An 18,908-nucleotide genomic window follows, 5' to 3' on the forward strand; every position below is an offset into this window, starting at 1 on the left:
ATTTGGTTACACGATCGTTTAGATTTGGACCTAAATCTAAACATTTTTTTTTTAAATTTGACACACGATCGTTTATTTTTTTTTATGCGATCGTTTAGATTTAGCTATTGTTTGGTACACGATCGTTTAGATATGACTACAATTTATTTTTTTCAATTCTATCGTTTAATTTGGTTAAATTTAGTTACATGATCGTTTAGATTTAATCATTTAGATTTGGCCCAAATCTAAACGATTTTTTTTTTCAAAAATTTGGTACAAGATCGTTTATTTTTTTACACGATCTTTTATTATTTTTACACGATCGTTTACATTTGGCTACTCCAATCTAAATGATTTTTTTTCGAGATTTTTATACACGATTTTTTAGATTTTGGTATTTTTTGTACATAGCGTTTAGATTTGGTCACCCAAATTTAAGCAACGTAAAAAATAAGAGGAAAAAATAAAAACGATGGAAAGAAATCGCAGCAAAAAAAGGAAAAAGAAGAAAGACAATGGAAAGAAATCGTAGTTGAAAAAAGAAGAGGAAAAGAATAAAAACGATGGATAGAAATCGCAGCAAAAAAAAAATACGATGGAAAGATTAAACGACGTAAAAAAGAATCGTAAAAGAATAAAGACGATGGAAAGAAATCGCAGCAGAAAAAAAGGAGAGGAAAAGAAGAAAGACGATGAAAGAAATCGTAGTGAGGAGGAAGAGGCTGAAAGAAATCACAGCGAGGAAGAGAATAAAGATAGAAGTACAAATTTTGAATATTTAAAAAATGGCTAATTTTATGGACTTTGTTACACGGGCCGTCAATAGTTTACGATTTTGTTATATCCACGAAAATTTTCCAAAAAAAAGAAACTATTTTATATAACTAACCATGCATTTGATCTAAGAATGTGTTTTCTCTAAAATAATTTATTTCATAATCTCATTTTTCTAAAATTTATTTTAATCCAATGTGTTGAATAAGAAATTTTGAAACCAATCACAAATTGTCACATCATTCACTAAAATAATTGTATTTGGGATTAACTAAAAATTGACATTTGTCCCAAATTAAATTTAAAGACAAATTGGACAATTGTAATGATGTCACGTGTCTTTATTATGGTAGTTGGATCAAATTAATTATTTGGTTCGATTAAATATTAATTTAGCCCAAAATAAAATATGACCCAAATCCATGTGATTGAACTCATGGTTATGGTCCATGGACCAGACCAGACTCAAGTCACCCACCAACAAACTCTACAAATAGAGGATTTCTTCTAAAGGAAAAGTTTTTACTTCATAAGGTCTAGAGAATTTTCAAACTCCTAAAGTCGAACACTCTTGAAGATACAAGTTTTCTTCCGAGGCTCAAACTTCAAGAGATTGAAGCTTCTTTGAAGATACAAACTTCCAAGACTCCAACTTCAAGAGATTGAAGCTTCTTTGAAGATACAAACTTACTTCAAGAAAGAATACCCTCAAAGATTGAAGTTCTTTGAAGATACAAACTTTCTTCCAAGACTCCAACTTCAAGAACACCCTCGATGATTGAAGCTCCTTTAAAGATACTAGCTTTCTTCAAAGACTCCAACTTTAAAAATACCCTCGATGATTGAAGCTCCCTTGAAGATACAAGCTTTCTTTGAAGACTCCAACTTCAAGAACACCCTCAAAGATTGAAGCTCTTTTGAAAATCCAAGCTTTTTTCCAAAGACTCAAACTTCAAGAATATCACGTGCTTCGCTTCCTTAAATCAAGCATAAGCATCCATCTAAGAGAGAATCAGAGAATCAAATTCTAGAGATCGGACCACATCGCATCAAATCAACGTAAATACAACATCAACACAAGTTCAACTCCACGAATCAAATTTTTTCGGAAATCTCATGTGAACACAATGCCAAACACCTCAACTTATTTTTAAATAAATTATTTTAAAAATTAAACACTTTAAAAAATCAATCCAAACATATCCTTAATTTATTCATCATGCAATGCATGTTTTATTTTGTCATTTGGCAAAGCTTCTTTTGAGAAAGAAAGATGACGCATTCTAAAACAAGGGCTAACAAACATGAAAAATTAAAGCGTCAAATAAATAATTATCTTGTTCTAGTTGGGTTTTCCTACCATACAACTTTTTTTTTTTTTAATTTGGTGTAGTTTTCCAATTAATTGTGCATTAGAAAAAAATATTGTTAACTTGAAATTTTTATTATTATAAAAAATGACTTCGTAAGATTTTCAAACGAAAATAGTAATCATACAAAAAATATTATTTATATATCAAAAAAAAAAAACCTACACCAATCCCAGATAGCCATAACATATGAATTCAACTCCCCATCTCAGATACAAACAAAACAACTAACACATGCATTTATGAACTCCACTAATATATAAACGTCATACATCATAATCTCAATGCAAAGTCCCAAACAACTACATTGTATTAGAGTTATCGAACTTCGTTAGATTAACCTAAGTCTAGGTAGAACTAGTTGATTATTTAGATATCTATAACTTAAAATCATATCCCAAGGAAAAGTTCATAGCATTTTTCAATCTTCAACTTACATATTGATTAATCGTGATTATAAATATAATCACTAGTTTATGGTTGAATAAGTTATTTAAGTTAAACTAGTTTTAATTTACAATCTCTTTAAACTTAAAATAATCTCAAAAAACCACTTATAGGAAAATGAAAATAAAGAGAGACATGAATATAATATAGGGATCTTTTCAAAAATGTAAAAAAGCGGCAAATTATTTACATGTATAGAACAATTTTGAAAACGAAAAAAGCCCACAGGTCTACCGTGTAAAATACCAAAAATGTCCCGTCAATCACGTCGTTAATAGCGCGCGTAATATATTTGATACATGATCGTTTAGATTTGGCTCAAAATTTGATACACGATCGTTTAGATTTGGCTAAACGATTTTTTTTTTTAATTATTTTGGTATACGATCGTTTAAATTTGGACCCAAATTTGATACACGATCGTTTAGATTTAGCTCAAAATTTGGTATACGATCATTTAGTTTTGGCTAAACAATTTTTTTAAGTTCTTTTGTTACATGATCGTTTATCTTTTTTATACGATCGTTTAGATTTGTCTACACGATCGTTTAACTTTGACTAAACGATTTTTTTTATTTCTTTTGGTATATGATCGTTTAGATTTTTTCGATTCTATCGTTTAATTTTGTTACACGATTGTTTTATTTTGTTATGTTCAAATTTGGTTATACGATCGTTTAGATTTGGACCTAAATCTAAACGATTTTTTTTCAAAATATGGTACACGATCGTTTAGATTTAACAGACAGAAGAAAAGAAACAGAGGACAGAACAGACGATCGTGTAAGAAAAGAAAAGAAAAAACGATCGTGTAAAAGACGAAAAGGAAAAGGCTGAAGAACAAACCTAGAATATCTAAAAAATAACTAACTTCATAGGTTTTGTTATACGGACTGTAAATAATTTGTGTTTTTTATATTTATGAAAGTTCCCTATAATATATATATATATATATATATATATATATATATATATATATATATATATATATATATATATATATATATATATATATATATATATATATTCCCTCCCCTTACCATTTCTTGATTCTCCAATGGGTTATTTTTTTGTTTTTATTTTTTTATTTTCCAAATTCTCATGTGCCTTTTAAAACAGACAAAAGAAAATCTTTTTTAAAAAAGGAAAAATTCTGTACGTGCAGTGCAATTCCAAAAGAAAATAAATAAATAAAAAGAGAAAACATGTTCTATTGTTTGTTGGTAATATGAGATAACAAATATTTTAATATCAGATAGGGAATTGATATATACATTAGGATCATTTAGGAGACACCCACATAAGAAAAATATAATAATAATACTATAAAGATTCCATTAGCCAAGTTGCAGGAAACAACTAAATATGTTCCCTAAATAAAGTTATGGATCTCATGGTGCCCATGAACAAAAAAAAAAAAAAAAAAAAAAAAACTAGAGATTTGTCGTATATGCCTATTTGTCAAGGAGCTGTTCGAGACAAAGAATTGAGTTATAAACTCTCTTGAGTTTTTTAATGTTGGTGTTCACAAATTCTTTAATCGAATAAGGGTGCATGGAGTTTATACCTCTATACTTTGTAATTCGGTACTTCTCAATTCCTTCATCCAAATAAAGTCTATAGTTTTTTGTATTTTTCGTTCACTTATTCATGGCAAAAACTAATCTCACAAGATCACTTGATCTAATTTGATAACAATTTCATTTTTATTTTTTTCTTCTAAAATTTATGTTTATTATGAAAACACTTAAATTGCTTAAATTTATAGTCACAATTTCTAAAAGCAAAAAGCAAGTTATTTTATTACGAATACATTAATAAATGTGATATTTTAGGTTATATGTTTAGTTCATCTTTATTAAATTAAAATAGAGTAATTGTTTGAAAGGGTTTCTTTATGTAGAAATTGATAATTTTACGGTTCGATAGATGTTTAATTATTAGTATCCATCACTGATATAAAAGAATAAATTTACTATATTTATAGATATTTAATTCATTTTATTATATTTGAAATTATATGCTACATAATATATTAAAATATACATAGTTGAACGACTATTTAAATTAGGATACCTTTTGTTGTGAGGCTGTTTTTGTCTCTATCTATTCACAATAAAAATGTAATATTTTTTTAAAAAATTGATTTGACAGTAAAAATCTAATGTGTTTCAATTATTGTTTTGAAATCATAAAAAGTATAAGAAAGAAACTAAAATCTACATAGATAGTGTTTGTGTAGATACTATTTTTTTTTTTTAATATGGGAAGGAAAAAAACATCAAAATTATCAACAAAAGGTAACACAAGATTCATATCAGATGCAATACAAAAGGATGAAAGGGAAAGTTTTAGACAAATATAATATATGAAACCTTCAAAGGTTAGTAAGCCTGCTCTCTTTCGTGAAAATACTTTAAACGAAAAAATAAAGTTAGTCAACATTGCGAAAATGAAAGATTGACCTTCCGAAGAATAGTGCATGTTAGTTATTACTAAATCAAATGCATTTTAAATTATGGTGGCTTTTTGAACCTTCCTAATTTGATTGTTTTCAAATGTCCATTCTTTGATGGTTTAATGTTTTATTTTTTCTTTTAGTTAAAATATCATTTTAGTTACCGTAACTTTAAATCTTAACTCCACTAATAGTTTATTTATTACAGAACTTTTGGCTAACATGAAAATTAATATTATTATTTAACGAATTTTGGTAAACATTAATTTTAAGAAACTACGTTTAAGATTGATTGGAAGTACGGAAACTAAAATAACCAAAATGTAAGTGGTGTATTATTTCCTTTGATATAACTGGACCTTTTATTTAAATATAGTAAATAAGGAAAATATTTAGATATATATGGTTGTTTTGAAAATATTTATTATAATATTGTAGTTTTTAATAACATCCGACCTATATTTAAAAAAAAAAAAAAAACAAACAAAGGTCTGACAAGACCTACCTTTATTTTAAAAGATAAAAAAGAAAAAAAGAAAACAGAACTATCTTGACCTTGGAAATGCTCCATCAACAATGCGCGTAATTTGGTAACGTGATTTGGCACACAATTGTTTAATTGCTTGGTGCACGATCGTTTAGATTTATTTACACGATCGTTTAGATTTAGATTTGTCTATCGTTTAGATTTGGCTAGACGATTGTTCACATTTGGCTACGCGATCGTTTAGATTTGGGGTTCCAAATCTAAAATTTGTTTTTTTATTTTAAATTTGGTATACGACCGTTTAGATTTTGCTACACGATCGTTTAGATTTGCCTAGACCATAGTTTAGATTTGGGGTTTATAATCTTTTAATTTTGGTTATTCTAATGTCTAACCAATTTTTTTAAGATTCTTTATACACCATCCTAAAAAAGTAAAGAAGAAAGACGATTTGGGGTTTCAAATTTTTTTTTTTTTTTCAAAATTTGGTATAGATAATTTTTTCCAATGTTTAAAAATACAAAAATAATAAAAAATAAAACAAAACAAAGACCAGACCTACGTTGAAAAAAAAAGAATCAGAATGTCACGCCTCTACCTTCTTCTACTTGCCTGAATGGTCTTTCACGACCATTCTATCAAAAATACTACCCGTGATCATTTTTCTTTCTTTAAATCTCCTTCCAATTTTCTTCTTTCCCACATATTTTCTCATCTCTTTCCAATCTTCTTCTTTCCCACATATTTTCTTTTCTTTCTTTTGGTGAATTAACCACTACTTATCTTCTTTTTTTTCTTTCCAACGAAGAACGAGATCTCCCTCATTGGTGACAGAGTATGTTTTTCTTTAATTTTATTATCGTTATTATATAATTATTGTTAGATTTTGTTAAAGGGAATGACTATAGATTTATGTTTAATTAATTAAGCATAATTTTGTTAAATTTTATTAGTTTTATTAAACATAATTTTGTTAGATTTTGTTGTTAAATAATTAAAGATAATTTTGTTATTATTATTATTTTAATTGTTGTTAGATTTTGTTAAATTAAAAAGGTTAGGTTTGTATTTAATTAATTAAGTTTTTTTAAATTTTATTAGTTATGTTATACATTAAATTTGGTTAGTTTTGTGGTTAAATAATTAAAGATAATTTTGTTTTAATTGTTTTAAATTTTGTTAGATTTTGTTAAATTTAAGGGATTTAGATTTATATTTAATTATTAAGCATAATTTTGTAAAACATATAGATTTTGTTGTTAAATAATCAAAGATAATCTTGTTGTTTTATATTTTTATAATATATTGTTCGTTTTTTTTCTTTTCTTAGAAAATGGCGGACAAAATTTTGGGATTTATGTTGTTTATGAATGGTAATATGATTGATGGTATTGATGGAATCGATTATAACCAACCAGCCTGTGGAGGTTTTACCATAAGTGTAAACAGTGAAATTGTCTTTGAACAATTTATTGAAATCGTAGGATCATCAGTTGGTATAGATATACGCATAAGTGATATAGAAATTATATATAGACATCCAAATCTAACTCCCTCGAGACTAATAAGGTTTATGTCATTCTCTATACCAAATGAAAAAGCAATGAAAACTGTGTTTTCAATTGCAATGTCAATCCCGAACATGGTGCATCTAATGTCAATGTGAGTAGAGTGGGTTTGGATATAAACCTGAATTCAGAACCATTTTGTCAGCTCGAAGATCGAACTCAGGTTATTGTCCCTGACTCTGAACTAGTTGCATCATCGGTATATGACGATGAAGAAATGGTGGCTAATATCATATATGGATTTTCGAACATAAACAGATGATGAGTTTGAAGAGTTTGACTTTGATGGTCGTGAACATGAATTACCATCAAATACACTCACTCAGATAGATATGGATGTAATAGATAGTATTCGTGAACACGACCCGATTGTAGCCCCTATGGTTGTTGACAATTCAGAACTGTATAAGGGAATGATATGTCAAGATAAAGAAACACTTCAACATAGGGTAAAATATTTTGCCATTAAGAATCATGCACCATATGAGGTAGTAGAATCAACACCGACTATCTGGGCAATTCGATGTAAGAAGTTGGCAGAAGGGTGCACGTGGAGGCTTCGTGCATCAAAGAAAAAAGCACATGGTATGTTCGAGATTACTAAATTACCTAAGCAACACACGTGTTTTTATTCCGAACTCAGTCAGAGTCATGTACAATTGGATTATATTCAATGATGGCCCGAAAGTTTTGTGATGTTGTAAAAGAAAAACCATCAATCAGCATCGCATAACTACAGTCTGACATGAAAACAAAATTTGGATATCATGTTCCTTATCACAAAGCATGGGATGGTAAAAGAAAAGCGGTGGCAAAAGTGTTCGGTGACTGGGACGAATCATATAAACTTTTGCCCAAATGGCTGTATATGGTTAAACACACTAGTCCTAGAACATGCGTGGAATGGAAAGTGCGTGACATAAACATTGAAGGGCATGTTGTTCTCACTTCTGTATTTTGGGCATTTGGTCCTTGTATAGAAGCCTTCAGTCGATGTCGGCTTATTATTCAGATAGATGGCACTCACTTATATGGTAAATATCGAGGCAAGTTGCTAATATCCACATCTGTCGACTCAAACGGATATCTTCTCCCACTTGCGTTTGCCCATTGTAGATGAGGAGTCTACAGACTCCTAAGGGTGGTTTTTGCAGCACCTAAAAAAAGTTGTACTCCATGATGAGGTACGTTTAGTTTCAGATCGACATGCTGGCATTATATCGGCTGTAAACAATCCAATAAACGGATGGACAGAACCTCAGTGTCACCATAGGTTCTGTTTACGTCATATTAATAAAAAAATTTAAGTTTAATACATTGAAAAATTATGTATATCGTTCCAGATGTCAATTCCAAATTCGAAAATTTAATGAAGCAATTGAAGACATCAGACAAATTAACAGCAACTGTTTGAGCTTTTTTGACGACATTGATATTGAGCAATGGACTCAAGCACATGACGGCGGATTTAGATATGGATGGATGACAACAAATCTATCAAAGTGCATGAATGGAGTCCTAAAAAGAGCTCGAATGTTGCCGATAAATGCTCTTGCTCAAGCAACATTCTATAAATGTGTCAATCATTTTAAGAAAAGAAGAGAAGAAATCAGAATTTCATTGTAACGTCGGGATAAATACACTCGGTAATAATTTATAACATGCAATTAGTTTTGAATAAGTCTACGGTACTAAGTGAATTCACTTTGCAGGTACGCACTTGATAAAATCTTGAAATGAGCTGCAAGATCTAGTAAACATGAGGTGCAATCATATGATCGACATGAAGGCGTGTTTCATGTGAAAACCAGACGCCATAGCCTTAATGCGAAAGGAGGAAATATTCAAATATTAAGGTTGAATGCTTCAGAACGATACTGTTCAAGTAACAAATGGAAAGCTTTTGGATACCATGTTCGCATTTTATGGCGGTTTATTCGCGATTTAACATGAACTACGAAGATTTCATTGAGGACTACTACAAACTTTCAACGTATGTTTCATGTTACTCTCCTCAATTTCAGTAAATACCACATGAAGATTATTGGATCACACCTGTTATGCTCGTCTTACATCCTGACCCATCATTGTTGAGAAAACCCGGTCGACCGGAGAGTTCACGATATCATAATGAGATGGATTAGAGGGAGCCGAGTTCTCAAGTACAATGTGGATTTTGTGGTTAATGAGGTCACAATCAAAGGAAATGTCCTTTGCTACAGAGACGAACACCTGATAATTAAGAAATTGTGTACTTAATTTTTTTTTGTGTACCAACTAGTTCGATAAACTTATTTTATATAATCCATTATGTAGCATTTTTTGTTGTACCTACTTGTTTACTAATTAATATTTTCTGTGTAGATTATGACTTTAAACCCGGACCGATTGATTCTAATGTTCTGTATGATCAATCTTTTCATCGATCTTCAATTGTGTGGGACGATAGAACGGTAGGTGAGTTGGGTTTTATACATAGAGAGGCAGTAGTCCAACGCAATATCCCACTTCACCGTAACATATTGCCTATGCTCCAAGTATTTGGATTTTATGAGGTGGCTAGATTGGATTTCATCCAGTTAGATTGGCACCTTATTACTGCACTCGTTGAGAGATAGAGACTGGAGACGCATACGTTTCATATGCCCACTGAAGAGTGCAATATCACCTTACAGGACGTAGAAGTATTGTTAGGGATACCTGTCGATGGAGAACCTGTTATCAGTCAAGTGCATGAAGACTGGATAAATTTATGTCAGATGTTACTTGGTGTGGTCCCACCTGCTAATAAAATAAAGGGATCAAGATTAAATCTCACGTGGTTGGCGTCACAATTTTTCAGGACTTGATGACGATGCAGAAGAGGAAATCGTGATCAGATATGCAAGAACATACATTTTACAATTAATTGGTGGAAGTCTATATTTTGATAAATCAGGTAGTTTTGTGTATCTGATGTTCCTGCCACTATTGGGTGATTTACATGAGGCGGGTCGATACTCATGGGGTGGAGCGTGCTTGGCCTGGTTGTATAGAAAACTATGCAAAGCATCGAAGAGAGCGTGCTTGCTGGTCTGTTGATACTTCTTCAAATATGGGCTTGGGAACGATTTTCCACAATAGCTCCACAGCTTACACATGCAAATAATCATCTACTACCTGGACGAGCACTTGGTTCACGGTATGCTATTTTATTTTAATTTATATCAAACAATAGTTTAATACTAAATGAGTGATATAATTAAAACAAAGGAAAACTTACACAAATGTAAGAAAACAAAAAATCTAAACGATCGTAAAACTTACACAAATGTCAAACAAAAAATTTTGAAAAAAAAATCGTTTAGATTTGGAACCCCAAATCTAAACGATCGTGTAGCCAAATCTAAACGATCTTCTAGCCAAATCTAAACAATCAGAATTGTTCTATACAGTGTAAATACTTTGCCGCTTTTTTATATTTTTAAAAAGACCCCTAAATCAAAATCTAAAATTTATTTTATTAATACAGTTGGAAAGACCAATTTTGTGTAACTAGATTGGCTACTCATGTAGTTAGTCAGTATAGGTACATGTTCGACCTTCTTCAGCGTGATCAGGTATGTCGATACTGAAATTTTAATTTCTTTATTCATTAGTAAACATATATTTATTTATTTTTAATGTAATGTGTGATGGTTCAGATTATCTGGGAGCCTTACAAAAATGTGATTGGTAATTTGCCAAATTTTTGTAAGAACGGTCAAGATATATGGCGGACCATCAGTCCTCTCATATGTTTCCATATTGGTGAGTGGCATCATCCCGATAGGGTGCTTAGACAATTCGGCCTTAAACAAAATATCCCATCAGTATGCAATACTGAGCCACTTCTACATAACATTTACTTGAGAGTTACAGATTGGTCTGATAGGGTTGCACATTTAGTAGTGTGATGGCAATCTTGTAGAACATTTATGGCAATAGGAGTTTCGATTCAGCAATTTGATATAGATGTGACTCAAGAATACATCCATTGGTATAATAATATTACGAGGCTTTACATCACTCGACCAAGAGCAGCCGTGGGCCATCTGGTACATATTTAACTATTGTATAATTACTTAAATTATTTATTCAATTAAATATTTCTAATTTTTTTTACAATTTACAGAGATCGAACAACGCAAGACTTCGTGATGTAGCAGATGATCCACAACAAGTCCTTAATATATGTAATAATAATAAGAGGTACATGGAGGAGATACATAATATGTACGATCTATCTATTGTACCTCCACCAGTTCATAGGGGACGTGTTCGAGTGGAAGAAGCTGAACTTGATGAAGTTTACCATAATGTGGAAGAAGTGCCTCCTACGACACAAACACAGAGCCAAACTGGTTATGGTAGTCCGATGACGATGATGCCAACATTTGGAGCAGGATATTATGATTCTGAGGTCGGTACAGGATATTATGATGCAGGGATCAGTCCATCGTCTTTATACATGGATGTCGGTCCATCTAATTTTTACATGCATGGACATAAACGTGGCTATGGAGAACATAACAAATATCTGTGCACCTACAGATGTATCAGATCGACAAGAGTACCAACAAGAACCAGAAAACCAGGAGGACCGATAACAACATAGAGTTCAGAATCGACGTCGACAACCAACTCGAAATCGACGACGTTCGAGTTGTGAAACACATTGATTTTCTTTTATCAATCAAATAAATGTAATTTAGTTATTATAAATTATTTTAATTTATATTTAATTTTTTAATTATGCGTCATTATTAAAAACGATTCATCTAATTATTTAATTATTTAAAAATATTCATATAAATTTTAACATTGAAGGACAATAACAAAATTTAAATTTGTTTGACAAAACTATTAAAATGAATACAAATGAGATAAGAAATTTAAATAATAAATTTAAATTAAAAAAAATAAAACTACCACATTCTTCTAAACATTTTCAAAACTACGATATATCAATAATTATTTTCCAAAACTACAATATTTATTCAAATTTTCCCATATAACTTGTACATGGGCCACTTATAACTTAGGGCCTATATGGACTCAAAAATATCAACTTCTGGCATTCGGGGATGGCTGATGAATTTATTTCGACTATAAAACAACAAAAGGTGAAATCATGAACCAAGAAGCTTCTTCCATTTTGCATATCCAAGAATAAGCAGGAAAAGCAACAAACACCCTGCTGAAGTACCTCCGACAAAGTACCCAAACACCCCATCTGTCTCGTACAATGTACAAGGGATGTTCATACCAAACAACCCGGCGATTAAGGTTTCAACAGCTATGGCAAATGAAGCAATAGTCAGTGTTAACTGAAATTGAATGAGTTCATTTCTTTGATTGTCAAGTTGAATGTTGACGTAATCTTCGGTGTCGTCAATGTATTCCCTAACCTGCACGTGTAAAAATGAGATTAATTTAAACCTAAAACATGATCCTGATTCTCAAAATGAGAAAGTACTATAACTCATGCGCTTCATGTGGAAATGAATATGAAGAAAAAACTCAACATATGAAACTTTGCATTAGTAAATACGATTTATTTATTTTTTCTTCTTTTGAGGACAACAGTTGGGGGATTCTTTTTAGTTAATAAAGAAGGAAAACTCTATGTTCTTACTATTTTCTAAAAATAATGATCAAAAGAAACTGGACTTTGAGCCTTGAGGCTTCACAAATGGCGTCTTCCGCTACCTAGCGCCTAAGCACATACCAAGAAGGGTTTTTAAAACACTACTTCCCGTAAATAGTGTTATTAACAAATTACTTTGGCACTTTACACTCTTGAAAGTGTTTCTGAACTGCTTCACAATTTCAAACACAAGGGACAAAAGTATTCTGATCAATGCTTTGTACAAAGCACTTTAGATACTGTTCGACTTTTATTAAAAGCATCTTTATACTCTTCTCAAACATGATAATTTTGGATGAGAATACTTTTTGCCCCACCCAAAATCACTCCCAAAATACTTATTAATATAGCCTATAAATGTGAACTAAAGGTTGGAACTCATTACTTCCTTAACCTTATGGTAGTCTTTTTTTTCTTTGATATCAGTGAGTGTCTGAACCAGCTTACGCGCATATAGCCTAATCTTACAAGATAATCTGCTTGACCGGGTCAAGCATTTGAATGTCAAGGAAACTTGTAAGATATTAAATCCTAGGTAGGTGGCCACCATGGATTGAATCCATAATCACTTAACCTTTGACCTTTTTACTTTCCCTTATTTACCACTAAGTCAACCCTAGTTGACAATTTATCTATAGCCACGAGGCCCACAACTATAAACATTTAGATATATGTACGTATCAGCCATTAGCTTCTATATTATGAGGGAGCAAATTAATTATCAAGGCTCTCTTGAAGCTTCATTAATTCAAATGGGACTCCTGATTGGGATTGCCAAAGATTTACACATTAGATTATGTCTCAAGTACTCAACTATAAAGATAAATAATGGGTAACTAGTGATTTATGTTATGATCACGAGAAACCCCCACCCCTTTACCCGAATAAAATAAAACCAAAGAGAGAAAGAAACTGTTTCTGTTGCTGTTTTTGGTATGTTTGGATTATATTTTCAAGTGTTTAATTAAAAAAATAAGTTATTTTGAAAAAGACCAGAGTGTTTGGAAGCCACTCAAAATAGATTTTTAAGTGTATTTTAAACAATTTTTAGGAAAAAGAGTTTAAACAAAAATGAGTTTCTTTAAAAACATTATTTCTTAAGTCAATCCAAACGGACCCTTTGTCAAGAAATTTAATCAAATTATATCATGAAGAAACTTAGTTCTCACCGATAATATCCTGTTACGAGTCCCATCCAGCTGCATAAAGTATGCCTCGAGCAACATCTCCAGGTCCTCTACGTCATTATCATCCAAAAGATTGCTGGTCACCACACTGCCACTCCTGTTGGAACTAAGTCGACGAAGATGAGGAACGACAGCAGTTGTGCTGTTGGAAGCCCCACCTCCTCCCATCAAAGCATCGAATTGTTGATTCTGCATCCATTTCCTTGTCAAATATAGTTGTGCCATATCTTCATTATCATCTAATAGATGTTCTATCTCATCCCGCACCTGCCATCATAAAAGCTATGAGTCTAGTTCTTTTCCTTCTCTGTCGTTGTTTTATAAGAAACAATATCATTGACAAGTGAAATATCCAAAGAGATACACCGGCAAAACACCAATAAAGAGCAAGGTGAACCAAAGGGACACCCCTAGTTCTAGTAGAAGATAAAGTTACACCAAAAACCAAGAGGAATGGGGCAACAAAAAGGAGAGGTAAAATAGAACAATGAAAGCTGGATTGACAATGCAAGACGGCCTCAAATAAGGACAAGCCCGTACATAATAACAATTCAAAAATATCAATCATAGCCACCCCAAAAAAGATGAAAAAACCAATCCGAAAGCATCATCAAGCAATCCAATAAACAATCAAGAAAAAAGTCATATCTGGGCCAACTTGTTGGAGGAGAGCACAGAGCTTGTAAGCTGTAAGGGATCAAGCCGATAATGACCCCTTTCTAAGCAAAGATGCATCTTTTTCTTCATAAGAGATTGAGCATTCCAAGTTTTGGATTTCTCTAATATGTTTACTTTGTTTCGTTGTATGTTTGTTATTCTTGTTCTTAACAGGGAAAACCATAATACAGAATCTGTTGTCTCCTGAAAAGGAGCCAATGCAATTAAATGATGCCCCAAATTGTGGAGGGTTTTTAATAAAATCATACAATTGTGTTTCAAGAGGTTAATAAAGGAAGATGGAAAAGGAGAATCCAGCAGAGTTGGGGTGGGGCTAGAAAGTTAGTCTTCAATATCATCTCTGTCGGTTTTCTTCTTAGATAAGATTTACTACATTTGGTTAAATCAATGAAATATGAAAAAGAGTGATACTTCGATGATATACGTTAAATTGGATCCTTTTTTGCTAAAACCCAATTGTCTTCTAGGGGATTTCTCACATTACAACTTGTCCAATTTGCTTGATGGATAAAGAGTTCATTTTCTCATGATAAGAAGATTAAATAAGAGGGACAGGAAAGCCTCAATGCTAGGCTAAGAGAAGTTGTAGAAAATACTTCCCATAAGCATATATATCAAAATTGTAAAACTACAAAAAGAACTGCCCATTGTGCACCCGAAGAAAACTACAATATATGCATGTGTGTGTGTAGAAAGTTGTTCCTTTCCTATATCTAAAAAACTATATGGGTTCCTTCGATTCAAAATGGGAAAAGAAAATTGATAGGACTTGGCAAATTGGTGTTTAGCCTTTTTTTCGTTTTAAGAGGGTGATAACCCACTAGAGGATTGAGGGTCGACGTATTTGATGACAAGGGTTCCCTCTCAAAACCAGCATTAAAAGGAGTAGCCAAGCTATCATATAAGGAGTGCAAGGCCCTTGATTTTCCCAATGTGATATCTTCAACAAGCTCCCTCAAGATGGGGCCTCTCAGTCTCAATTTTTTATTAGACCAAAATGTTCGTTTGGACAAGCGCTAATACTATATTAAATAACTTGAGGTTCCATCTCCAAACCAATTGGCAATGAGAGTAGTAGCTCACCTATCATATAAAGAGCATGAGATATATGGACTTTTCCAATGTAAGATTCTCAACAGACAACATCTCTCTCCCTCTCCCTCTCTGATGTGTAAATTATCGATCAACCTAAAAGCTTAAGCTGATAAATTTAATTATATCAATAGTTTTAATATTTTCCTCCACTTATGGGATGTGGAATTTGTAGAAAACCCAGCAAGTAAAAATCAACATAAGTCATGGAGGAAACAACATTACAAAGTTTAAACGAAACATGCCATGCTCTAAAACTAGGTTAAATTATCAATCAACCCAAAAGTTTAAGCTACTGGATTAAGAAATGAAATTATATCAAAATATTAGTTTAACCTCATGCTTTCTTTTGGAGTTTAACCTAATAAGATGATTTGATTGCTATCCAACTTACTAAGCATCGTTGCCCCAAAGGTCATCTAATAGCTTATCAATCCCTAGAATTGGAAATTTATCCGAGGATTTAAAGCTCTATGTTCTACAAATACATACAATTATATGCTTCATGGAATGCAACAGAAAACACAGTGAGGTTCTTTTAGTTTCACCAGATATTAAAATGTTAATATACATGGGATTTGGCAATGCCACCCATTGCATCTACGAGTTTTAGAAACAGATATCAATTCAAAAACAGATATCAATTCACGATCCTAAGTAACATATTCTACAACTTGCATACAAATTGGCAAGCACAAATCCTCAAACATTCCCACCTATAAACGTTTCACCAAGTCTAAATGAATCTGGATTTAGGATCATGATCAGGAACTTTGGAGGGGAGAAAAACCTTTTTCCAGTTGCTACTGTAAATTAACGGTCAGTCATTAAGCTTGCATCACTTTACTTGATAAAATTTCTGCCCCCACCCACACAGCCCCCAACATGCACACATCATAGAAAACACCTCGATCTGAGTATAATAACTAATCAAAAAGGAGGAAAATATTTCAACAGAAAACAAAATCATTCAGCATTTTAAAGAGTTTGCAGAACTAGAAAGAATAGGAATTGAGCACACCTTCTGAACACGTGCAAGAATACGGGTAAGATTACTTTTCAAACTTCTCACACGTTCTAAATTCTTGGTGCTGACATTCCTAGCCAGTTCATCCAGAACTGGATAAGCATCCCTCTCAAGGTCTGCCACGCTGGAATCTAAGTACAAGCACACTACCTCCAAAGCATTTTCCAGAACCTGAAACTCAAATGGGAGCTCATACTGCTCACCTTCAGCAGCCTCTGAAACTGGCAACCACTTTCCTCCTCTCGAAACATTCCCATCATTTTCAAGTTGAGATGAACCTGTCTTAGCGAGTAGCTTCCTTAGCTGATCTACAAATGGAATAACCTCTTGGCGAAGAGGGTCAAGTAGTAGGACTTCTTCTGCAGTAACTATGGCTTTTATAAACTCTAAATTAACAACCATAGCCTTTTCCCTGGCTGCAAGAATACCAAAGAGAACTCAGTAAAGAATTCTAGACTCCACCTGGCAAGATAACACATGAATTGCTGAATCCAACCCTGACTTCGTGGTTCCCAAATTTAAACTCAAGAAAGAAAAATAACAAAAAAAAAAAAAAGTGGAAAACAAGAGCAAGCAAATCAAGAAAATATGCACATGTATAATAAGAAACAAATTAAAAATTTATTCGTTTTTTATGGTTTCTTAAAATGAATGAAGAACACGAACAGACTATTTAAGATGGAATGCCAAGAAAAATACACACGACCTTTCCTCTTCAAATTCTAGTTTTCTCCTCAGGTTTTTCTCTCAATTGAAAAAGACAAAACCAACTAAAAATATTCCACTTTCTTTTTTCATAGACTAGACAAAGAGCTACATAGCTTCCTACAACTCCCCCTTGCTATAACTTCCAAATCAGTTACAAGAGTCAAAGATAGGCAACAAAAAGCACTTCTACAAAGTAAATATATAGCTCAAAACTTGTTGCAGCGTAAAATCAAAACTTACCGAGTATATTAGATGAGTGTGAGAAAACAGGACCAAGAATCCTCATATCCCTGGCCGGAATTCCAACACGTCTGATTATAGCGTTCTTGTCCCACTCTAAAAGCTCTGATTGCCCCCACCGGTCAAGACGCATCCACAGCCTAGATCCTCCAGCCTTCTTCTTCACTTTTCCCACAGCCCCACCACCCCCACCACCAACCAAGCCATTCCCATTATTGTTAATGGGAGGAGAACTGGTACTAACTTGCGGAGGTAGCTGTGGCGATGAGGACGGTGATGACTGAACCGCCTTCTTAGGGCGGCGGCGACTACTGCTCCGGCGAAAAGAAAATGGTCCTTTGCCCATTTTCTCTCGCTCACCACCCCCTTCCTTCTCTCTTTGCTAAACAAAAGAACCTTAGAATTCCAGGTTTATCTGATTCCTCTTTTTCGAACTTTGTGAGAACGATCGCCAAATTTGTCAACTATGTGACCCGCCCCCTTTTTCTCCTCAGCCTACTGCAATGACCTCCACCGCTTCCACTAGTTGGCAAATTCCATCTCTCTGTTAATTCCTTCAATTTTCAAAATACGTTTTCCACTTCATTAAATCTGTACTTCATAATTTATTTTGCAAAGAAAGAGAACGCCATTGAATACAAATAAGAGACAGAAACCCCATCAAACAAATATGAAAATCTGACGCAGACGAACGCACGATAACTGAAATCGATGACCAATTTCATAGAAGACTGAAAATCAGACAACAACTCATAGCAGACTTCATAGAACACAATTAAAAAAAACGTAGTAATTGATCATTACAATATGAAAAGAAAAAGAAATAGGCAAAACCTTAACAGGAGAATGAAAAACCCACAGAAAGCAAGTGAGAGAAACCTTGGTGGCGATTGAAATTTCGAAAGAGAAAAAAAAAACCAAATTTCTGGAGCGTTAATCGGATTGGGAATACGACGAAAACGAGAAGTTTTGGTTAGTTTCAGCCAATAGTTCCAGCAGCGGAGCTCCTCCTATTTTACTCACTATTTTTCCCTTTTTTTGGAAAAGTCTTACCCAGTGTTATTTTAGGTTTTGTAACAGAATAAGTCAAAATATTATTTTGGAGTAAAATAAATTAAAATATTTAAATAAAATGTTACTGTCTATTTATCATGAATGTGTTCAAATAATTAAAAGATTAGTTTTAATTTTGTATTGTGTTGGATTGATTTTGTTACGGCTT

General features: G+C 32.6%; 1 protein-coding gene across 4 annotated transcripts; it reads right to left on the minus strand.

Moving 5' to 3' along the window:
* Positions 1 to 12,040: 12,040 nt before the first annotated feature.
* Positions 12,041 to 18,708, minus strand: LOC103496094 (magnesium transporter MRS2-4). 4 transcript variants are annotated; one of them, XM_008457824.3, is made up of 5 exons: positions 18,566 to 18,708; positions 17,687 to 18,240; positions 16,733 to 17,154; positions 13,924 to 14,208; positions 12,041 to 12,515 (listed from the first exon to the last, which is right to left on the minus strand). In XM_008457824.3, exons 2-5 carry the CDS (start codon positions 18,030 to 18,032, stop codon positions 12,237 to 12,239), a joined length of 1,332 nt encoding a protein of 443 aa, XP_008456046.1. In that variant the 5' UTR covers positions 18,033 to 18,240; positions 18,566 to 18,708; the 3' UTR covers positions 12,041 to 12,236. The 4 variants fall into 4 exon arrangements, with proteins under 4 accessions (XP_008456046.1, XP_008456044.1, XP_008456045.1 ...); XM_008457822.3 differs by having other exon boundaries at positions 18,521 to 18,706; XM_008457823.3 differs by having other exon boundaries at positions 18,546 to 18,669.
* Positions 18,709 to 18,908: the final 200 nt, after the last annotated feature.

The sequence above is a fragment of the Cucumis melo genome, chromosome 6, assembly GCF_025177605.1.
Source record: "Cucumis melo cultivar AY chromosome 6, USDA_Cmelo_AY_1.0, whole genome shotgun sequence".
NCBI classification, from domain to species: Eukaryota; Viridiplantae; Streptophyta; class Magnoliopsida; order Cucurbitales; family Cucurbitaceae; genus Cucumis; species Cucumis melo.

Bases quoted from the DNA above. Each gene is read 5' to 3' on its own strand.
- LOC103496094 (XM_008457824.3), bottom strand. From the start codon at position 18,032: ATGGGCAAAGGACCATTTTCTTTTCGCCGGAGCAGTAGTCGCCGCCGC. The intron at 14,209-16,732 runs GTGTGCTCAATT...TTATGATGGCAG, and splicing joins TTCTTGCACGTGTTCAGAAG to GTGCGGGATGAGATAGAACA. The intron at 12,516-13,923 runs GTGAGAACTAAG...TTACACGTGCAG, and splicing joins CTCGTAACAGGATATTATCG to GTTAGGGAATACATTGACGA.